The sequence below is a fragment of the Malaya genurostris genome, chromosome 1 (genome assembly GCF_030247185.1).
Source record: "Malaya genurostris strain Urasoe2022 chromosome 1, Malgen_1.1, whole genome shotgun sequence".
In the NCBI taxonomy this organism is placed as follows: Eukaryota; Metazoa; Arthropoda; class Insecta; order Diptera; family Culicidae; genus Malaya; species Malaya genurostris.
Genome location: NC_080570.1, coordinates 72,894,533 through 72,917,096, shown reverse-complemented (window position 1 = coordinate 72,917,096; position 22,564 = coordinate 72,894,533). Strand labels below are relative to the sequence as shown.

Sequence of the window (22,564 nt, the reverse complement as noted above, 5' to 3'; positions counted from 1 at the left end):
GCAATCTAATACGAATGCATTGCAGCAGTGTTGCTAACTTTTTTATTAGGGAATTAAAATCTACATTCATAAAATGTAAGCAATTTTCCGTTAAACGTTGGTGAAAAATTGATCAAAAGTGATATTTTATCCACGATGTCAGGCTAAACATTCATTTGAGAATAAATTATTATTAAAAAAGGCGGGTGGGTAATGTCAGAGACATAACTGGATGTCGTGAATACGAAAACAACTGACATGTTCCTTAACACTTCCGAATATCAATTAGTTGATTAATTGTATGAATTATGCAAGCATTCCCCTTTTCCACATTTTTCGCAAAAACAAAGAAGGCTTCACTTGATCTCGATTACTGTGAATTTCACACAGCGAAAAGTGCATAAATCTAACCAAACTGTTCCAGATTTGCACTAAACTGAGGATATTTCCATTCAATTTGCGAACAACAAATCCCAATAGTTCTTTAGAAAACTTTTAGAGCCATTAGAACGGCTGATTTTGTGTAATGCTCTCCACCGTTGTTTTTTTCACCAATGCGAATGACTGGCAGCTGTGACGTAATCGCTCTTGTCGAAAGCGAAACTAGCTTTGCAAACGACATAAAATACATCTGCTCGCAGTGGCGATAGAATCCAAACTGAACCCATTTTTGTTGAGCGGCTTTTTTTACCTGATTTCGTTTGTAGCTTTTTCACTAATGGGCGGTCCTAACGGCTATAAAAATAGCAGCATATAGAATTTTAATTTCGATATTTCATTTCGGATTTGCATTTCATTGAAAGAAACTATCCGGATGCTGTACGGGATTCATTCCTACCTTTCAGAAGGACCAAATTGTGGAACTCACTACGATATTAAACACTGTTCGGAACATTTTCTCGAACGATTTGTTGTGCAGCAGCAGATATTTTGTGTTGACATGGGTCAAATGAGACAGGTTTTTCAATAGTGTACTATTGAAATACTTCAATGCTTTTTCTTTACACATTTAAGTTGAAAAATTTGGATTCTATTGGTAGTTAGATTATATAAATCCTTTCACAGATCACTGAGCTATGAGCTTTAAAAATACGAGAAAGGCAAACGCGCCTTATGAATTATCCTCTTTGATACTCGTTTATACCAAACATTTCAGAAAAGTTTAATTTGGAATTATTTGAGATTATGTCACACAACTGAATATTTTATCATAAAATTATGATCATATTTCCGATTGCATGTAGCAAAAATTATGTTGATTCTTTAGATACAACAAGAGATATTCACGATCAAAAACTTATCACTCTCTCAGAGGGTAAATTTTGAAAAGGTACCCCATAGTAAAGTAAGTCGTATTCACGACAAAAGATTGTTTGAAACTCAATCGTGCAATCCACTTTGAAAAACTCGGTGCACTGCATATATGTATCCACAGATCTATGGCATACGTACCAAATAAAATGTACGTAATACACAAATTACCAACACAAGTTAACTTGGTTTACTCTTGATCCTTAAACTACTACATGTGTTCCTAAAACCAGAAGCATTGTCTTGTGCAAGTCGTCTTAAGGTTACAGAGCTTTAAAGCAGTAACTATGCTACTAGCCACACTCACTTGTGGCACAAATGATCACTTTCTCGCTCCTAAAGAATTAATTCTCACATTTCCTTTCAAAACAATCAGTGTAAAAGTGGGGAGCAGTTTACTGGTTACGCCGGTTCTCTGTTGGATGGTCGTGCAGGTACTGGTGCCTACTGTCGTGAAATGAGATTAGAGCAGTCTTATTTTCGTATTCACATCTCATGCGACACATTCGAATATCGCTTACGGTCGAGACGACAAAAACTAAGACAATGCAGTGTAGTGTACTCGAAATGAGCAAATACGATTTTCAAAAGCCTGAAACTTGGCCTTCACGACCAAATCCAATTTGTATTGATTTCTAGCGCTGCAAAGTTAGAATGAATGAAAGTTTACTGCAAGCGAGAATGAAATCCTAATAAAAGAATGAAAACAACTAAACGTAAAAGATGTATGTAAAATACAATTCAGTAAGGCCTGTAACTCAGTGAATATCATGTTCAGACGTAATTGTATTTGCTTCGGTTAACAACGAGTTGCATGGTGTCAAGTATGACAACGCTAGATACAAAATCTCCGGATACGTGATGGACGGTGCCATAAAAGTGTGTGTACATGACCTTCCCCCGCACGCTAGTGATCACTACATTCGAGAAAATATGTATCAGTACGGAGAAATTCTCTCCATCCATTAGCGTCTCGTCCTCATGTGCTCCTCGTGCACTGCACAACCGAACAAATTCAAGGAATTAACTGCATACCAATTCACATACAATTATTTTTTAGATTCTCAATTTATTCGATGAAAGCAGGTACCGAATATAAAGTAATGAGACATTTTGGCCACAGGACAATATGCACAAATTTATCCTTAGCTGTTTGCGCTTGCTGGTCAATGATAACCAAACGATTATTTCATATCGCATTCCCATAGCCAATACGCGGCGCTCTGAACTCGAGCACTTTGCACTTGTATTGAAAAACACAAGCGAATATCTATTCCTCGATCGTTAGTTTTCATTTACAACGAACTGTTACATCTGATTTTGCACCACATAAGCAGTGCACAACCCGCAAATTTCGTCACGGTCGCTTTAAGATACAAATGAATTTCACTAAAAAATCTTTCGGCGCTAAAATCACGAGATAGTAACAGACACATATACTAGTATTTCTGTGTGCTATTTGGAATCTACATCAGTGTATCAGTTCTAAGTCTGTTGAGTTTCTGAGTTGAGTGTATCAGTTCAAAGTTTTTTAAAGAAAAGGATGGATGGATTAGGATGCGATTTGCGAGCAATAACACTTTCCCGAAAAAAAAAACGGGTCACAAAATCCGGTAAAAAGTTTATTTCTTGAATTTCAATTACACACAATGTAATATGATAAATCGGCTCTGTATAGCTATCAGGATCATGAGCCGTACAAAATAGACGTATAAGTTAAAAAATCGACTGTTCAGCAGAGAATCTGTGGTAAACGAATTTATTTTTGTTTCGACAGTCATGCAGTTTTAAAGGCACATCACTGGGAATCACCCCGATTCTGCAATCCGACGGATTTGTGATACGAACGAATCTACACTTTCGTTCGAGTTCGAATTTTGCATTCTTTATTCCGTTCGACTTGTATGATTCGATGACTCTCGTTCGGAACACTTGAAATTTCGAACACTAACCATCAAAGCTGTCAACACTACTTACGCGTTCTATATTATTTATATTATTCATTTCTTAGTAAACGAAACCGTCACACTTGTATAAACAAATTAGAACGATTCTAAACCGAACAGAAGTAATACGTACGCAAGTCGATCAAGTAATGTTCGAAAATTTAACAACTCGAACGAATGATATTCGAGTTCACGCGCAACTCGAACGGAATGCAGAATGGAAATTGCGCATTCGATCGGAATATTTCGAATCGATCGACGTACAGAATAGGGGTGAATAAATAGGCTTACGAATTGGCTAGAGCTGGGGCAACGAATGATTCTGTTGATCCGGAACCAGCTGTATCACTGTCAACTAGTTGTATAAAGCACAATATTCGTTCTTGGGCTGCATCAAAATAAAAAGCTTCTAACAAAACTTATAAACTTGCACTCATACAAAAGTTTCTTACCAGATTTGAATCTATAAATGTCAAAATGTTTTCTGTATTATTTCAATCATCATCGTAATATTCTGGACAGAGCTCTGACTGAGCATTGCAAACTCAACTATGTGATAGGTGATGTGATGTGATGTGATAGTTAGGTTTAGCGTGATGACTAATATTCGTGTGATTTGCGTTGTGATTACTATAATTCAAATCATCTGATATGCAACTGTTTGCATTGACGCAGTAACGTATCCAGGTTTTTGGTTCTCCATAACTGCATGATTGAATCTGTGTATGGGGAGCTAAAATTGAAGAGTATTATATCGTTGCTCACCCAATGTGGTAATAATCATTAACGACCGTTCATTAACTACGCAGACTAAAATTAGGTACTTTTCAACTCTCCCGCCCCTCTTCGTAGACATTTTGTCCACGACACTCAAATTAATTGTTTCGGTTAATGGTATGACGATCGATAGGATTTAGAGGAACTTTGTGTTACCGAAAATACATTAAAAATGGTTTGTAACTTTTCGATACCATTTTTGTAGTTCGATTTGTCCTTTGCCTCAAAATAGGCCTCAGTTTCAGCGGTTACCGCTTCATTGCTTCTAAATTTTTTACCAGCGAGCATTCTCTTAAGGTCTGAGAACAGGAAAAAGTCACTGGGGGCCAAATCTGGAGAATACGGTGGATGAGGGAACAATTCGAAGCCCAATTCGTTCAATTTCAGCATGGTTTTCATCGACTTGTGACACGGTGCATTGTCTTGATGAAACAAAACTTTTTTCTTCTTCAAATGAGGCCGTTTTTTTTAAATTTTGTCCTTCAAACGCTCTAATAACGTTAAATAATAGTCACTGTTGATGGTTTTTCCCTTTTCAAGGTAGTCGATGAAAATTTAATCATGCGAATCCCAAAATACAGACGCCATAACCTTACCGGCCGATTGTTGAGTCTTTCCACGCTTTGGGTTCGGATCATCGCGTGCAGTCCACTCAGCTGACTGTCGATTGGACTCCGGAGTGAAGTGATGGAGCCGTGTTTCGTCCATTGTTATATATCGACGAAAAAAATCGGTTTTATTTCGATATAACAGCTCCAAACACTGCTCAGAATCATCAATTCGTTGTTGTTTTTGATCGATTGTGAGCTCACGCGGCACCCATTTTGCACAAAGCTTTCTCATATCCAAATATTCGTGAATAATATGTCCAACACGTTCCTTTGATATCTTTAGGGTGTCAGCTATCTCGATCAACTTCACTTTACGGTCATTGAATATCATTTTGTGGATTTTTTTCACGTTTTCATAGGTAACAGCCTCTTTTGGACGTCCACTGCGTTCATCGTCTTCGGTGCTCATATGACCAGTACGAAATTTTGCAAACCACTTACGAATTGTTGCTTCGCCCGGTGCAGAGTCTGGATAACACTCATCAAGCCATTTTTTGGTATCGGCGGCACTTTTTTTCATCAAAAAGTAGTGTTTCATCAACACACGAAATTCCTTTTTTCCATTTTTTTCACAATAACAAAAGTAGCTTCACTCAAAATGCAATATCTCACAAACTAATAATCAGACAGCTGTCAAATTTATACACGTATATTTTGAAGGTTGGTACTAACTGAAAATGGTATGATTTAATTCTAGTAGCGCCCTCTCATAGAAACGATACGAACTTTTCAGCTGATCTGTTATTTTCGTTAAGCAATTTCAAAACCGTGCATTTTTTTACAATGTATGAAAATCACTTTATCTTACAATGTTGCCATTTATTCAAGATACACAAGCCGAAGAGGATACAAAATTTCTTAAACGTCTTAAACGAGCAGTATATAGTCAATACACAACATGATTTTATGCCTAAACGCTCCACAAGCACAAAGCTTTTGTCATGTACATTCTACGTGACTGATGGAATATCAAATGGTCTCCAAACAGACGTTATTTACACTGGTCTTACCTCAACATTTGATATAATTAAACGAGGCATTGCTAAATTAGAAAGACTTGGATTCGGTTGGAAAATCATTCGATGACTGTAATCATACTTCAGGAACCGTCGTTTATCAGTGAACGATGATCACGCCTCCAATGAGTTTATCGCATCGTCCGGTGTTCTGCAGGGTAGTTATGTCGGGCTTTGAATATTGATATAGCACTTCAACGACTTCAATTCCAAATTTTCTCGGGAGGGTCATCGTCTATCGTTTGCTGATGACATTAAGATCTATGATTATGTCAGAAACCCAGAAGATGCCGTTTTTCTACAAAGGTAACTGTTGAGCTTCGCTGAATGATGTAAAGTTAACCTTATCCAGTTCTCCTTCTTGTGATTATGTGATATATCTTCCTCCGGACCGAAGCAGCGATCTACCACTAATCGATGCACACATACAGTCGTAGCAAGAAATTTCTTTTACTCATGCACTACCCGTAGATGAAAGCTTAGTCGTGGAAGACTGCAACTTTCCCAACAGAAAAGGGCAGACGTGTTCCTGTAGTTGCTTTTTCCTGATCCGGCGATCTCCACTTTCCGCAATGGCATTACAACCATGCTCGATGGCTACAACCTCAACCCTCTTCGATAATCGAATCCAGTCGTTAATGAAAATAACCGGATGTTGGATCTTTGCTTTTCAAGTAGAGAAGATGTTACACCAAACATTAGCGCTTCGCTGTTCCCTCTGATGAATCCTGTTCGACATCGTTCTCCATTACATATTGTGCTCGATTCGAATCGCTTGCAGTTAAAATTAGCGATCACACTTCCGAAGAGTTCCTCGCATCATTCGGAATACCACAGGGAAGTAATCTCGGACCGTAAATATTTTTACTGTACTTCAATGATTTCAATTTTACTCTGGAAGGCGAGGTATCGTTTGCTGATGATATAGAGATTAGAAGTGCCATTCCGATTCGAATACTTTCTGGATGGATTCTTGATTGGAAGATCGACTAGCGTTAATGATCTTGGCGTCCATCTCGATGAACAACTAACATTCAAGCTACACATAAGTTACCATGTAGCTAAAGCTTCCCATAGATTAGGATTCTCAATAAGGATGACTAAGCACTTTACATACGTACACTGTCTGAAATCCCTTTACTGTTCGCTTGTGTGTTCAACTCTCGAATGTTGCTCGGCAGTTTGGAACCTGCTATCTGAGCGGTGCTCATAGAATCGACGCGAAACAATTGCCAATAGCCGTGGCCTCATCAACTACCGAGTTATGAAAATCAATCGGTCTCGAAGCACTGCTAGTACGATGGGAATTATCACGCGCTCTGATAATAGCAGATACAGGGTCCGCCATCTAACTTTCTTTTTGAACTAGCGGTTATTTCGACATTGGTAACCGTAATGTCACCTTTGATTTGACAGTAACTTAGCTCTTCCACTGAACAAAAATGGTTGTGTATACGCTTGAGGAACGCGTGAAAATAGTGCCAACTGGGTTTGCGATCAGCTTGAAGAAGACACCAATTTTTTGCCAAAAAATCATCTTCTCGGATAAGGCACCGTGCTTTCTTCGACTACTTTTACAACGTACCAAATGCAGTGCGAACAATACTATTGTTGGTCTAAAGCAGGGGTTCCCAAAGTGGTCGATATAGACCCCTTGGGATTAATATAAAGGATATGCGGAGGTCGACGTAAACGAAAACTGACTATGGGGGTCGACGAGGTATAGAAATCGACTTCCTATTGTTTGAAATATGTTGTTATATGAAATATTCATGCTGAAAAAGTTGTGTTTATTTGACCATCCGCAGAAATTGGTAAGTATTTTGCATCAATATTAAAAAAGCAAGAAATTGAATTTTCAAAGGAAGTTAATTTTAGTAAAGGGGTCCAGGACCCAACATAGTTTGGAAACCCCTGTTTTACACGAACATGACATCACGCGTTTTTTATAACGGTCAATAAGCTATTTGTCAACTTCCACTTTCGAAAGAAATTGTAGGCGAGCTATGAGAAATAGAGTATCAAATTTAGCACCAGACGAACGAGAAAACTTTTCCCTGCCGTTTACTATTAGATGTTTTATCGTGACGTCACAAATGAAAAAGAATTCATCCTTGACAGTTCAGCGGTACTGTTTACAAACAAGCTTGAACAAAAATCGAATAACACGTCTCAAACAATCATCTTTACACTTTGCAACTAGTGACTTTCATTTAATAAATCTCAAAAACAAACCGTATCCAATCGTGAACAAATGTTTTAAAACTCTATTGAGGCGATATGAACCGTAAAAGGTCTCATTCAATTTGTCAACATACAAACAAAAAAATCTATGTTTACCATCAGTACTGCTGAACTGTCAAAATGTGTTCATTTGATTCAGGTTAGCAGTGATGGTAAAAAACCTAATATGACTTATTCTCAGCGAGTGCCGAGTCATTCGAAATTACTCTTCAAAATGAATGTTGATGGATGGCTTATTAAGTTTTGCACTAACATGACATAACCTCACAAAAATGAACAGAATGAACTTTTTTTGACAGTCGACGTGTACTTGTTTACAGTTTAAAAGTTCATCAGAAGTTCATCGTTCGAATGTAAAAATTGCAAGTCGCCTCACACTCAACAGATTCATACATATATCGCTCCTTGATGCTGGAAACACATACAGGGCAATCTTTTTAGTTATTTTCACTGTGGAATACGTTTTTAACAGGCACTTTTTCGTCATTTTTTCGATTTTAAACTTGCAGTCGCAAAACAAAACTAGGCCGTGCACGATGACCACTCGAATGAACTACCAATGAACTGGCAACGAATCAAGTTCACCTTTTGACAGCTATAAGTGGTTTGTTTACATATCTATCTACACGTATGCAAATTAGAACGAACGCAATGAACACATAAACAAACCACTGATAGCTGTCAAAATAGATTCATTTTGTTCATTTGTTTTTGGCACATTAGGCTTTGCACGATGACCTCTCGAATGAACTACCAATGAACTGCCGATAAATCAAGTTCATCTTTTGATAGCTATCAGTGGTTTGTTTACGTATCTATTAGCGCGTATTCAAATTAAGCGGCCCTTACACGTGACAATATTATTGTCAATCCAAAGTATTGTCAATACCGTCAATCCAATTGACTTGGTAACATGAGTCCGCATTTTTCGAACAAATCAAGCGTTTGAAGCTTCAAATATTGCAACTGAACATTGAAACATTGAGAGAAGAGTTCATTTCACATATTTGACAGTTTCTTCTCTGTAGAGAAAGTATTGTCGGATTGATGAGCAGTTTTGATTTTTTGACAATATTTTCGTCAATCCAATGAAGTTTCCATTACACGATCAAAAGTATTGTCAATACTCCTTGTATTGACAATAATATTGTCTCGTGTAAAGGTCGCTTTAGAATGAACGCAATGAACACATATACCAACCACTGGTAGCTGTCAAAATTGATTCATTTTGTTCTTTTTTGTGAGGTTATGTTATGTTCGTGCAAAACCTAATTGTCGCAAAGCTGATTTACCGGTAGCGACACCTGCTAATGAAAAATGGATCCAAGAAAAGAAGGATTCTTCCGGAAATTTTAATATCGGCAGTAGTGATTTGCAACATTTTTATCGTTTATTCAATAGTACAAATATATATCAGCAATAAAAGTACACTCGGAGTAGAAGAAAATCGATTTCAAAGTGATAATTACTACTTTTTATCTTTCTCATATAGAAAGGTTATGCAATCACTTGAAAAACCGACTAGTGAAAATTGGCCCGGAGGGCCAAGTGTCATATACCATTCGACTCAGTTCGTCGAGCTGAGCCATGTGTGTCTGTGTGTGTGTGTGTGTGTGTGTATGTGTGCGTATGTGGCAAATAATCTCACTAGGTTTTCTCGGAGATGGCTAAACCGATTTTGACAAACTTAGATTCAAATGAAAGGTCTCGTGGTCCCATACGGTATTTCTGAATTTCATCCGGATCCGACTTCCGGTTCCGGAGTTATAGGGTAAAGTGTGTTCAATATTGTACACCCTCACTTAAACCGGCGAAACAAAATACGTAAAAAATTTCCTAAACTGGTCTCAAAACTACACAAATCGATAATCATTATCAGTAGGCAACTAAACAAACCGATTTCGGCTATCCTGGTTCCCGGTATCCGGTTCCGGAAGTACAAATAGAATACCACAATATTATATGTACATGAGAAAGGCATCATTACACCACTAGGTGGATTAAAACAGGTTTTTTTAGTGTAAACTACGATTAAACATGGAAAATTTTCAGAAATGTGTGAAATAGGGGAAGGTTAGGTTTTTTCGGATCATCATTTTTTTTTAACAGAAACCAGTATAATGTTGATTTCTTGAGTACTAGAATGTATAGCGACCGAGTACCATTTATTTTGGATACTTTATCTGTTATTCCCAGGCATTTTAAAAAATGGTATTAAACCAAATTTAATGCTCCATTCTGAATAAACATTAGTTTTCGCACAATGAATTAAGATCAACATTACCACCTCAGAGTAAAAACTTTTTCTTCACCTTCTACTATGATTTTTCAAATGAATTTGCTCATGTTTATAAGAAATCGTTGAAAAGCTGGAGAAATTAAAAATTTTCCTACCGATTTGACAGCTCTTGCTGAAAGTATCAGTTTTGCGACAATATGCCAATTGTAAGCGCGACAATGACTTACGAAGATTTGAAGAATGAATGCTTATTAAATCTGTTATTCTTTAATCATAATCTATTGGAGTAAAATCTTTTAGCGTTATTTTATTGTAGAAATTTCATTTCATTAGTGAATACAGATAAATACAGATTGTTTATGCAAAGCAATACAGTTTTTCTATAAAAATATTTGGCATCTCTGGTCCGGAAAACTGATACCATGTTCACATTTTCTCTGGTCCGGAAAACTGATACTATGTTCACATTTGCGCTGATTAGGGATGTCGGAAATTTCGAATTACTCGATTATTTAGTAATCGAGTATAATTTTGAAACTAATCGATTTAAATTTATTCGATTATCTGGGTTATTATTCGATTACTCGATTATTCATTCGATTATTACTATGGGATTTTTTTAATTATTCGATTAGCTCATTAATCGAATATTAGTTTTAGGTTAAGCGATTGAATTTTACTCGATTATCTGGGTTATTAATCGATTACTCGATTATCCTATCGATATTACGACATCCCTAGCGCTGATATCACTTGATATACCGAGATGATATGCATATCATGTCGAAGTGTTCACATATGATCGAAATGATATCGTTTGACAGTCAAGTTGTCATATAGAATGTTCCCATTCAATTATTAGGCTCTCTGACAGCTCAGTTACAACCACAAATGCAAATGAGATTGGTTTGTTTTCATCAGGAAACGAATGCATTAAACACAGTTCAGACGATCAATCAACTTCGGTCGACGTCCAGATTGGTTTATTAATTTTATTTAGCCAAATATTGCTCACGTATCCGACGTTAAAAAGTTCCGTGAACTTGACGTAGTGTCCTTTCATATGAATTGCTTACAATTAATGTTGTTGTTCCGTAATCGTTCCATGCAGGCGATAGTCGCTTGATGCTGCGTGTGAATCGCTTTTACATATTGTTTTGTTTTCATCAGGAAACGTGTAGGCCACCCATTTTTCAGTAGGGTCGCCGTTCATTTTTCACCGGGCATAGAAATCTCAATTGAAGTCTCGCATTTATCGGTCTCGTTGATAAAATCAAAATTATAATGATTGTTTATTGTTTAGAGATGCCAGATATTTTCATAGAAAATCTGTATTGATTCGTATAAAATATCTGTATTTATCTGTATTCGCTAATAAAATGAAATTTCTACAATACAATTATGTTAAAAGGTGTTATTCCAATAGATTATGGTTATAGAGTGGTAGATTAAATTTCATATCTTATATTATATTCATCGACGAAATTTCATAGTTTTTTCCTATCAACAACAATTGAATTTAGTGCCATATACTTGTCTAATTTGAAAATGCTCACTTCATAAGTTGAGATGGATTTCCAAAACCTAATATGCAACGTCGAGTCAGGTAATACAACTGTCAGTCTGGCAATAATGTTTCATGATGCCAAGACTTGTCTAACTTTTAAGTTCAATTTAGTTACAAATTTTAATATAAATGGATTTCAGTGTTCTTCATTAAATATCTGCACAAAAAAAAATTTTAAAAAGTGTGTACGTTGATTCCTAAACGTTTATCTCGTCATTGCAATCAAATACTAATAGATAGCTCAAATACTAATATATAGTTTAATTTTTTCCCTAATCTTTTGGTGAAATCTGTATAAATCTGTATTAAATTTAAGAAATCTGTAAGAAATTTGTACTCTATATTAAATCTGTATGCGCATGTAAAAATCTGTATAATACAGATAAATCTGTATAAATGGCATCTCTGATTGTCACTCTCAAAGTGACGTTCATAAATGAGTGCGTTCAATGCCATTATCCGTGTTGCTAGTTGCGATTTTTGACAACTCGACATGATATCGTACATGATATCCCGGATATCATGCCAAAATGGTGATAAGCGTTGACATCGAATTGTATGGGATATCAAGTGATATCGCACATGATATCATCGGATATCAAGTATATCCGTATATCATTTGATATCAGCGCTATGTGAACATACTATGAAGGTGTATGATTTTTGAAAAAAATAGTTGACAGCAGGGATGTCAGGTTAACAGATTAATCTGTGTTTCACAGATTTTGAATTTTCTGCACAGATTTTAAAAATGACACAGATTTTCACAGATTTCTGAAAATAATCACAGATTTACACAGATTCTTGAATAAATCACAGATTTTGGAAATCGAACACAGTTTAGCACCAAGAAGTACAGAGCTGTTGAGCCAAAAGGTACAGAGCGAGTTGGTAGTGAGACCTTTTTTTTGTTTTGCTCACCAAATTACGGAAAACGGTCACAGATTTTCACAGACAGATTTTGGGTTTGATCACAGATTTTTGAAAAAATGACCCGGCATCCCTGGTTTACAGCTCTGTCTCTGTTCAACTGGCGTCCGACAGTTGAGCGACTCACATTTGAAGACAAACAGCGTTCAAGCTAAATAACTCATTAACTATATAAGCTAGCTCCAAATATTCGGTCATATTTGAAACTAAATAATATTCTGTTCAGAATTTTATACTTTTACAGAATGGTCGTACATCGGTTGGAGTCCTTTCTCAGGAATAAAGTTCCAAAAGGATATTATCGTATAAACATTGAAGAAGAAATTCAGTAAGAATTCAAATTTGCGTTTACGATTAGCGCACATGTATCTTTTTTTTTGTAGGAAATACTACCGTGAAGCAAATGAATCGGAACCGCCTGCCCCTATCGTTGTGGTAGACACAAGTTCTTTGATCGTCAAAGTTTGTGATTCGGACACTTCAGGTCAGTTATGTGGTGGGCGTTTCAATTCCGTTTCCAAGATGTTGGATAGTTTTTTTACCAAGATAACCAGCCTCGGAGTGGATCTAGTATTCAATGTGCACAGTCAAGCAACATATTCTAGCCATAGTTGGTACGAGGGTCTGATAAAAGTGGTTGACCTAATCGATGAAGGAAAGGATATTGAACATATCGAGAAATCGTTGCCGGAAAATATTCCACGTAACTACCGGCACCTGATCATGCACATGGCCAAACAACATGGACGTTTCATACTATCAACTTTCGATAACAATAGTAGTTTTTATCAGGATATAGCATCCTATGCTAACGAGGTCGGGGCACTTGCCGTTATGGCATGTAGTACCAATTTCCTCATATATGAGGGTCAGTGGCGTTTATGGTCAACCAGGGACATCGATCTCGTAAATCTAGATACCATGGAATATAATCGTACAAATCTTCTGCAAACATTGGAACTCAACTACCGTCAAATGCGACTGTTTGCCGTTCTAGCAGGAGACGAAACACTTCCTTATGAACAGATATTGAATTTTCAGAGGCGTGAATTCGGGACAACGTATAATATTTTCATCGATCTGGCGGAATTTGTTCGTCAGTATTCGGATACTATTCACAGACAAGATGCTTTGCAGAATTTACTACGTAGAATTTTCAAAAGAATACCAAACATGCGTGCAGCCATGCAAAATTTTCGGGGATATATAAATGCTTACGAGTTGGTAAGTCCTGCATCACATCTTGTCATAGCTTAAAACGAGTAACAATTTTTTTTTTCAGAACGCAATTCAAAATTTGAACCCTGCCAACGAACCGATCATTGATCTGCTACTAAAACAGGACAATTCATTAGTGTACGAGATTTGGGTTGGGCTACCGATCAACATAGCTACCCCACATCTTGATATGCGTCAAAATGAATTAGGCGCAAAATATCCGGAACTAGCAGTTCCTCTAGCTCTTCGTGTGGCGGGTATTATTCTGTGTCATAGGCGCGGTCAAAGGCAAATCAATGACTGTACACAGTGCAAGTTGTACTTCAAAATTGACCATGAAAGCGAGACTTCAATCATGTCGATGAAAGCTATTTTTCCCGAGGATATTACTCCACCCTCCATACCAGAACTTTTGTCGGAAGAAAAGCAAGTTCAAGTTTCTTTCGAGATCAGAAAGTTGGAACTGTACAGCTGGATTGGATCAATGTCCCTGAATTGCCAGATCTTGAAGGCCATTCCGGAAGAATTACGGGTTACCGTTGTCACACTGTACTATCTACGGGAAAACAAAATTTTGCAGCTTTTTGAAGCTGACTTACTGCTTCAAATTGCTCATGATGTCATTTTTGAGTCTTTCGATTGTCAAAACATTGAATATCCTCATCAGTTAGATAGTCGAGCATTTCATGTTGCATTCTTTTTTCAATCAATTTACAATCTTTTCTATGAGGCTGCTAAATGTCTCGGTTTGGACTGGAAATGCTATCGCGGTTATTTACCGTTTGATGGTCTGCAGTTTCATACACTCTATGACAAATGGAAGCAACAAAACGGTGATTTGAAACAAATCAAACCATGGAGAATATACGTGGGTCTTACAGAGTAAGTTTGAAAAATAAATCAATATTCAACGTGTTTTAAGACAGCGCTACCTTTTTGTCATGTATATATTTGTAGCATTGTTAGACATTTAAGAGTTTATATCGCGTTATTTTTGGTGGCAATTCCATTGAAACTCGCTGACGCTGACGCTTGGGGTCGACGAGGTTTCAGAAATCGACCCTATATTGTTTGATATAAGCTGTTATTTGAAAAATTTACGCATAAAAAGTTGTGTTTACTTGACCATCCGCAGAAATTGTTAAGTATTTTACATCAATATTAAAAAAAGCCAGAAATTGAATTTTGAAAGAAATTTGTCCGAGGCCTAAGGTAATTTTAGTGAAGGGGTCCATGACCCAAATTAGTTTGAGAACCCCTGGTCTCGAGATTTCGATGCAAACTGCGAATTGTTCATCTGGTCAAAGCGAGGTCTCTGTTCGCGCTCTTTCTGCATTTTCATGCGTTTATTGCGTTCCTTAAAACGATCTTCGGTCACCTTTCTGTTACGGAAAATTAATCATTCCACGCGGATGGAATTTGATTTTAATCTATCACGCAGCAACAATAATCGCAATATTTTTTTAAAATATCATTAGGGCCATATCGTATATGTTGATGATTTCTCAAATAAATAAATAAGGAATTGCTCAAAGTAAATCTATTTTGAATTCAATAACAATACAATGCTATATAACTTGAATGACAACTGCCGTTTTGAAAAAATAATTTTGGCAATTGTGTTACGCACAGCTATCTAGTGTTCAAGTGAAATAATATGGCATTTACCGTGTTCAGTTACTCATTGGTGAGCATGGAAAATTGAACACATAACCCACAAAAATTGAACACATAACCCACAAACAATCCACATTACCTATTTATTAATTCGGTTTGTATTAGAAATCCTATTAGATTCTGTAAAACCTTATATCAGATGACTTGAACTATGTTATTTCTCTAAGGGGTGCGTAAGTTCGCTGTAGCATCTACACTCGAGATGAAAAATATATAGGCACTAAGAACAGCTCTGTTACCGAATATACCTTGTCCGATTTCTAGAGATTTCGATCCAAGGATCGAAAAATTCCAATTCATCGAAATTTACGAGTCGCACTATATGTTAAGAATCAACATGGCAAGTATAATCAAAAGGTATAGTTTGTTACTTACGTTCATCTTGCGTCAACAACGGCACTCTTGGATCGGTGGCTTTAAACAATCGCTTTTCGTCCACAAACGGCAATAGGGCGACTCCCTGCCAGGCGAACTTTTTACCGTTCAAATCGATGTGGAAATCGATCGGATAGAAGTCAATGATCGGTGACTTTGGGTCAACCATCAGCTCGGCGAACGGAGCCGGAACGTGGCTTCGACTTGCAGCTGGAAATACACCCATCAACTGCTGCAGTGGCTTGAATGGAGTACCCAAATCGAAGTGAGTATTAACTTTCGTTAATACCTTGAAATCTGACGCGAATGGAGCGTAATGGTAAGGAAAGTACCATTCCCAGCTAGCGCAACCTTGATAGTAATATTTAAGTACCCAGCATAATCCACGTACGTATTCCCAAGCAACGGTTTCCCGGAACTTCACATTATTCGGCATTACATCAAATTTTGATTCGTAATATCGATCTTTGAAACCATCTTCCCATAATCGAACTTCGTCCGGGGTTTCCTCTTCTTCTTCTGCATTCGAATGGCTGATTGGCTCTTCAGCTTTGCGTTTTTGACCACGACGATTTTGATCAGAATTGACATCATTCCGCTGCTGTTGCTGCCAGTTTCCTTGCATTCGAAAGTTAGCCGCTTCTTGGCGTGGGTTCACTATTGCCTGTGGTGTGATACCTCTCCCAAGTGGTGTCGGGGCAAACTGCGAATTGTTCATCTGGTCAAAGCGAGGTCTCTGTTCGCGCTCTTTCTGCATTTTCATGCGTTTATTGCGTTCCTTAAAACGATCTTCGGTCACCTTTCTGTTACGGAAAATTTCATCTTCCGCATAGCCTAGATCAGTCATTATCAATTCAACTCGATCCAATGTAACACTACCTGAATCTGTAAGGTAGCCATTGGTTTTGTACACACACTTTTTATATAGAGTAACTAGGCGATCGATAGCATTTTCACGAATCTCTAAGCTTGGCAGGTGAGGAAGGAAATCGTTTCCAACAAAAAAACACATAAACACCCAATCGTCAATCACACGTTCGAAATCATACGTAAATGGAAGATTCGGCATATCAAGTTCCTTCTGCAGGTATTCCTTCAACACGTTCAACCTCACGAAAATAAACTGGGTTTCTTTACCAGGAGGAGGTGGGGTTCTATCAATATCTCGTTCCGATTGCAAACCAATACAATCCTTCATCTCGTGTCCCATTTGCTGACAAATATCGCAGGGACGTTCTTTGTTGGGCAAGAACTCCTCTCGGATGATGGTGAAATGTGTTTCGTGCGTAGCTAGGCCCAACATAATCAAATCGGCGTCAGCCCCGCAAAGAACATGGTGCGTGTTGGGATCGTGATCTGGTTGAGCTCTTTGTTTTCTTATATAGTCCATAATTTTGTGCTCTCCCTCTCCTGGTACGTTTGCGTCTGATAGAATAACCTTTAATCCTTTCCATCCCGGATTGTTATTCATACGATCGTGAACGAAATACTGCAAGCACTTGCTCAGACGATCCATAAACGGCGTTCCCGGAGTAATGCAATTCGAATCGAAATGTGCTCCTTTCTCCTTCTCTGGAGGAAGTATACAACCTCTGGCGGCTAATTCCTCTCGAATTTTTATGATTTCTGCTGCTTTTTCTGCCGCTTCTTTAGACGCTCGGAATCGTCGTGATCGTTGTTGATTCATTTTGGCCCTGGGTGCTACACCGTCAATTGCCATATACAAGAGCTTTCGCGGACGGACTATGTTCATCAGACGGTCAATGCACTCGAAAATAGCTACCATCATCTCATCCTCGTTCTTTGGAGCTGGTTTATCCTCTGGATGTGTGCACGGATGAATAATGCCGTTCATATCGAGGTAAAGGTTATCGAATTCTACCTTGTTAGGGTTTGGTTTAGTCATGTCGTCGTAGAAAACATTACCCTCGCCATCTTCGCCCTGTTACAAACAGAAAATATACATCAATAAAAATGGAAAATGTTTGTAATATCGTTTGTTATTAGGATATCACAAAAACATTCTTATTCAGGAGTGAGGTTATATTTTTGTTTATAAGTCGTAATGTGCTTACGTTGAAAAATTGATACCACAGATCAAAATCGAATACAATACAGCAATATGACAAAAAAAACTATCTTTAAATATTAAAAACTGTCGGGGGAAAATTTTGGAGCCATTTTACCTTCTGCTCAACACATTCGACGATTACGGATGGATATTTCCGCGATAACCAACGAAAAAATGCTGGAACACCCATTTTGATTCCCTCGATATATCTATCGGCAGTGTTTCAGTCAATCTACGTTTCGTTATGAACGAAAACACTCAGAACAATTGAGAAAATCACTTTTTCTACTTCAATAAAACAAAATAATATATCGTATGTAGCGATAGTGAAATCGCTCAGCGGCGCTGACGCGTTGAAGTTTTTGACATTTCTGATAAAACTCAGCCACTTGGGAAATGGATTCTGCACATTAAGCCAGTCCGCAGCCACCAGAGATGCCAGGTAAAAATTTCGAATATTTGCAGACTTGGTGGAAAAAGTCTGTAAATCCGAAAAATAATCTCCAGTCAGCAAGTATGTCTGGCAGCAGTTTCTCTATAAAGTATGATACGCAAAACTGACTTGGCGAGCAAAAAAAAAGTTACGGAAATATCAAAAGTCTGTAAATTTTTCCCAAAGTCTGCAAAACTCTGGATTTTCAAAAGTCTGCGAAAGTCAACACAAAAAAAAATTCTGCAGCCATATACACGAAATCTGCAGATTTACAGACAAATCTGCAGATCTGGCATCTCTGCCAGCCACGACGTTGAAATAAAAACTGTTGAAGCACGATGTAGAATTAACACTGGTGGCGAGATAGAGCGGTTTTAGCTGAGTTTGTAATTTTCTCACGATATTAGGTATGGCGCCGGAATTCAAGCAAGTAATCATCTGAACAAATCAAGGCACAAATTTCACAATTTGTAATAAAAATAATATAATAATATATTTAATATATTCGAATGAAGTGCATATTGTATTCAATCAGGGTTTACATGATACTACATGGAATAAAAAGTCCCGTTCCTCTCCCAGAAAAGAAGTGAATAGTTTCGAACCGTGCATAGTTTGGTTGAGAATAAGCCTCTAGATGGCCCATTACCAAATTTCATGACAATCTATCCACTTTGAATAACAGCTGATCATGTCAGACGATTATTTTTACGTTTCGTCTTTGACTCATCAGTGCAGAGCAGTTCAAATTGAACTGCTTAGTGCTAAACTCGGCAGTTCAATTTGAACCGCTAAGCAGACGTAAAGTTTCGGCTACTTTCAGAACACTTTTTGTTTTGCAACGAAGTGCAATGTCTTTTCTGACGTGCCGAACGAAAACGTGTTTTCGACTATTTCTTGCCTATGCAGGTATGGTCATTTAGGGGTTAGCCAAATTTTGTGCTAGGGCACATAACCGTTTTCATTATTTTTACGTTTCGTCTTTGACTCATCAGTGCTAACCCGACGACACGACCAGACACTTCGAAGAAAAAGCGGCCTGAAAAGTGTTTGTTGATCATTTACCATCAGTTACCACAAATCAAGTGACCCCTTGCTAATAATAAAAATCAAATTCTCGAGCAACACTTTAGTTGCTACAAGCAGTTGCTAGGATACCCAGTATAAATAAACAAATAGTTTGAAAATTGTAGTGAAATCGTCCGTGTTAATTCCGCAACGACACGTACCGTTTTGAAAAAAAAAACGGAGAGAAACTAATTGCTTATTGCGGTTTCCTAAAGTCTTACCATCATCAAAACAAAAAATATTCTTCAAGTACTTCGTGAAACTACAGTCAATAACATCGAATATGCGTATACGTCTTCTGTGGCATCGAGCTGAAATGAAGCTCAGTAAATCCTGACCATTCAGGTCGATCTAGCATAATAGGTTGGAGATTTAAATCGACAGGGAAACAAAGAGTAATGTTAGAGTAACTTTACTATGTCGAACTTTTCTGTAATTTTTATGATTTATAGGTGTCCAAATGAGGGATATTTTCAATGTTCTACACAATGCGACTCGAAATATATGCTCAAATTAAATTTACAAAAGCATATTCAAATACACTTATACGAAGAGTGTTGTGCAGTTCAAGACTATGTAATCAAATTTAGCACATGCGATTCGGTTTTCTACACAAACAAATCACAATCACTAACTGGAAGAACTCTAGACTGGAAGTAAATCAACTGCTTCAGTCTTAGTCTATACTTAACGAATACCACTGGCGAAGAGAAAGTTACTTGTTTAGAACCATTAAACAACTTGTCGATTGATCTGCTCTATATAAAAACATTTTGAATTCAAAATCATCATAATTTAAGATTGTTGTCATTAAGTTTTACACCTATCGGAATATCATGCTTTTGTTAGAAAATGTGCAAACGCTGTTTATTCAGAGTATAACGTAATTTGATTTCACCTACTCTAAATAAATTACATCGAAACTAGCTATGTGAAGTGTCAAACAAATAAAATGTTCAATGATGTCGTTTTGACGTCAGACGATCGTTTTGAAAGATACACTGCCGAATCAATGCGAAATCACAATTTCTTTGCCAAGAAACAAGTTGAATATAAAATTCGCTTGTTTATCTGTTTTTTTCAGAGAACATACAAATTCAGTCACAGAATTTTTATATGATTTTGGAAATAAATATACTTTCACACAAAATTTACGAGTCTGTAGGGTTTTGGTAATATAGTTTTAACGGAATCACTAATACTCGTTACCGACGTTACAAACGAAATTTTTCGCCACAGAATTTATCTTTTAAATTCTGGATTGCTGGCTTTCATTTCTTAGAATATTTGGCCTTCTGGGAAGCAGCAAAGAGGGATCGTCTCAAACATTTTCTTATTTACAATGTAATTCAGGCTTCGAGTTAGAAGTAACCAAGGTTACGGTAACTGTTATTCGAAAAACAACAGTTTTCGGTCTGTGTTGCCAATTTAAAACATTTTTCAAATGATTTCATTTTGACATTACCAGTTACGGAGGGGTTGTTAAATTTACGATACAGTTTTTATGGACGAGTGGCTTGTAGCAACTAAAGTGTTGCTCGAGAATTTGATTTTTATTATTAGCAAGGGGTCACTTGATTTGTGGTAACTGATGGTAAATGATAAACAAACACTTTTCAGGCCGCTTTTTCTTCGAAGTGCCTGGTCGTGTCGTCGGGTTCGCACTAATGAGTCAAAGACGAAACGTAAAAATAATGAAAACGGTTATGTGCCCTAGCACAAAATTTGGCTAACCCCTAAATGAACATACCTGCATCGGCCAGAAATAGTCGAAAACACGTTTTCGTTCGGCACGTCAGAAAAGACATTGCACTTCGTTGCAAAACAAAAAGTGTTCTGTAAGTAGCAGAAACTTTACGTCTGCTTAGCGGTTCAAATTGAACTGCCGAGTTTAGCACTAAGCAGTTCAATTTGAACTGCTCTGCACTGATGAGTCAAAGACGAAACGTAAAAATAATGAAAACGGTTATGTGCCCTAGCACAAAATTTGGCTAACCCCTAAATGGCCATACCTGCATCGGCCAGAAATAGTCGAAAACACGTTTTCGTTCGGCACGTCAGAAAAGACATTGCACTTCGTTGCAAAACAAAAAGTGTTCTGTAAGTAGCAGAAACTTTACGTCTGCTTAGCGGTTCAAATTGAACTGCCGAGTTTAGCACTAAGCAGTTCAATTTGAACTGCTCTGCACTGATGAGTCAAAGACGAAACGTAAAAATAATGAAAACGGTTATGTGCCCTAGCACAAAATTTGGCTAACCCCTAAATGATGTCAGACGAGTTCTAGTTTTCATCAAGCTATGGAAAAAGACGAGTTTCGTGATAAAACATAAACGAGTTTCATGATAAAACATAAACGGCAAAATTGAATGATTTGCGATACAGATTTACGTATTCTCCAGACCTGGCCCCGGCGACTATTATCTATTTCCAAACCTGAATAGGTTTCTCCAGGGGAAGAAATTTTCATTGAGTGCTGAGGTCATTGCAGAAACGGAAACCTACTTTGAAGGTCTTGACAAATCCTTTTTTCATCACTGACTGACTGACATACACTGACGAATAAAAAGTTTTCACTGTAAAAAAAATCGACTTTTTGTTTGTTAGGCTTTGGACTTCTCATTCCATGTAGTAGGCTTGTTGTATAACATTTATAAATAGCGTTTAATTGAGGCCAGTTCCATATACCAGTAATATATAGATCAAATGATTACCATAGAATTAAGCAAGTGACGCGAATATGCCACATTGTTAAAACCAATAAACTTATTATATTTAAAGTAATCAAATGCTGCAATAAAAGATAGTTATATTATTATCAAAAATTTTGTTGTTTATTTTTATCGTTTTATATAAAATAAATTCGTTTTAACCTAAGACAAGACCTGACAACTCGGGGGGCTGCTTTTGTTCCAAAATGGACCAGTTTCTGATTGGCTGATTTTGATGTTGCTACCCGCACATTGTGAAAAGAAAAAACTTTTGCAGGGTACGCGAGTAATGATGCCAAGTATAAAGAAAATTAGAAAACAAGTTTATTAAAATGTGTAATTTTAGCTCACCAATGAAAATGAAAATTTTCAGCGGATGTTTCACTTTTTTTC

General features: G+C 37.2%; 1 protein-coding gene across 2 annotated transcripts in view; it reads right to left on the bottom strand.

Annotated features, from left to right (window-relative positions):
• The window catches only part of LOC131440458 (5'-3' exoribonuclease 2 homolog), a 42,007-nt gene extending 23,689 nt beyond the window's left edge, over window positions 1-18,318 (bottom strand). For both annotated transcript variants that reach the window (XR_009231395.1, XM_058611747.1), the window contains exons 1-2: window positions 18,077-18,318; window positions 15,891-17,832 (exon numbers count right to left, since the gene is read on the bottom strand). Coding sequence is in view for 1 of the 2 variants with exons in the window: in XM_058611747.1 (XP_058467730.1) it covers window positions 15,891-17,832; window positions 18,077-18,151 (2,017 nt within the window). In the remaining variant the exon portion in view is untranslated. The remainder of the gene's footprint in view (window positions 1-15,890; window positions 17,833-18,076) is intronic.
• Window positions 18,319-22,564: the final 4,246 nt, after the last annotated feature.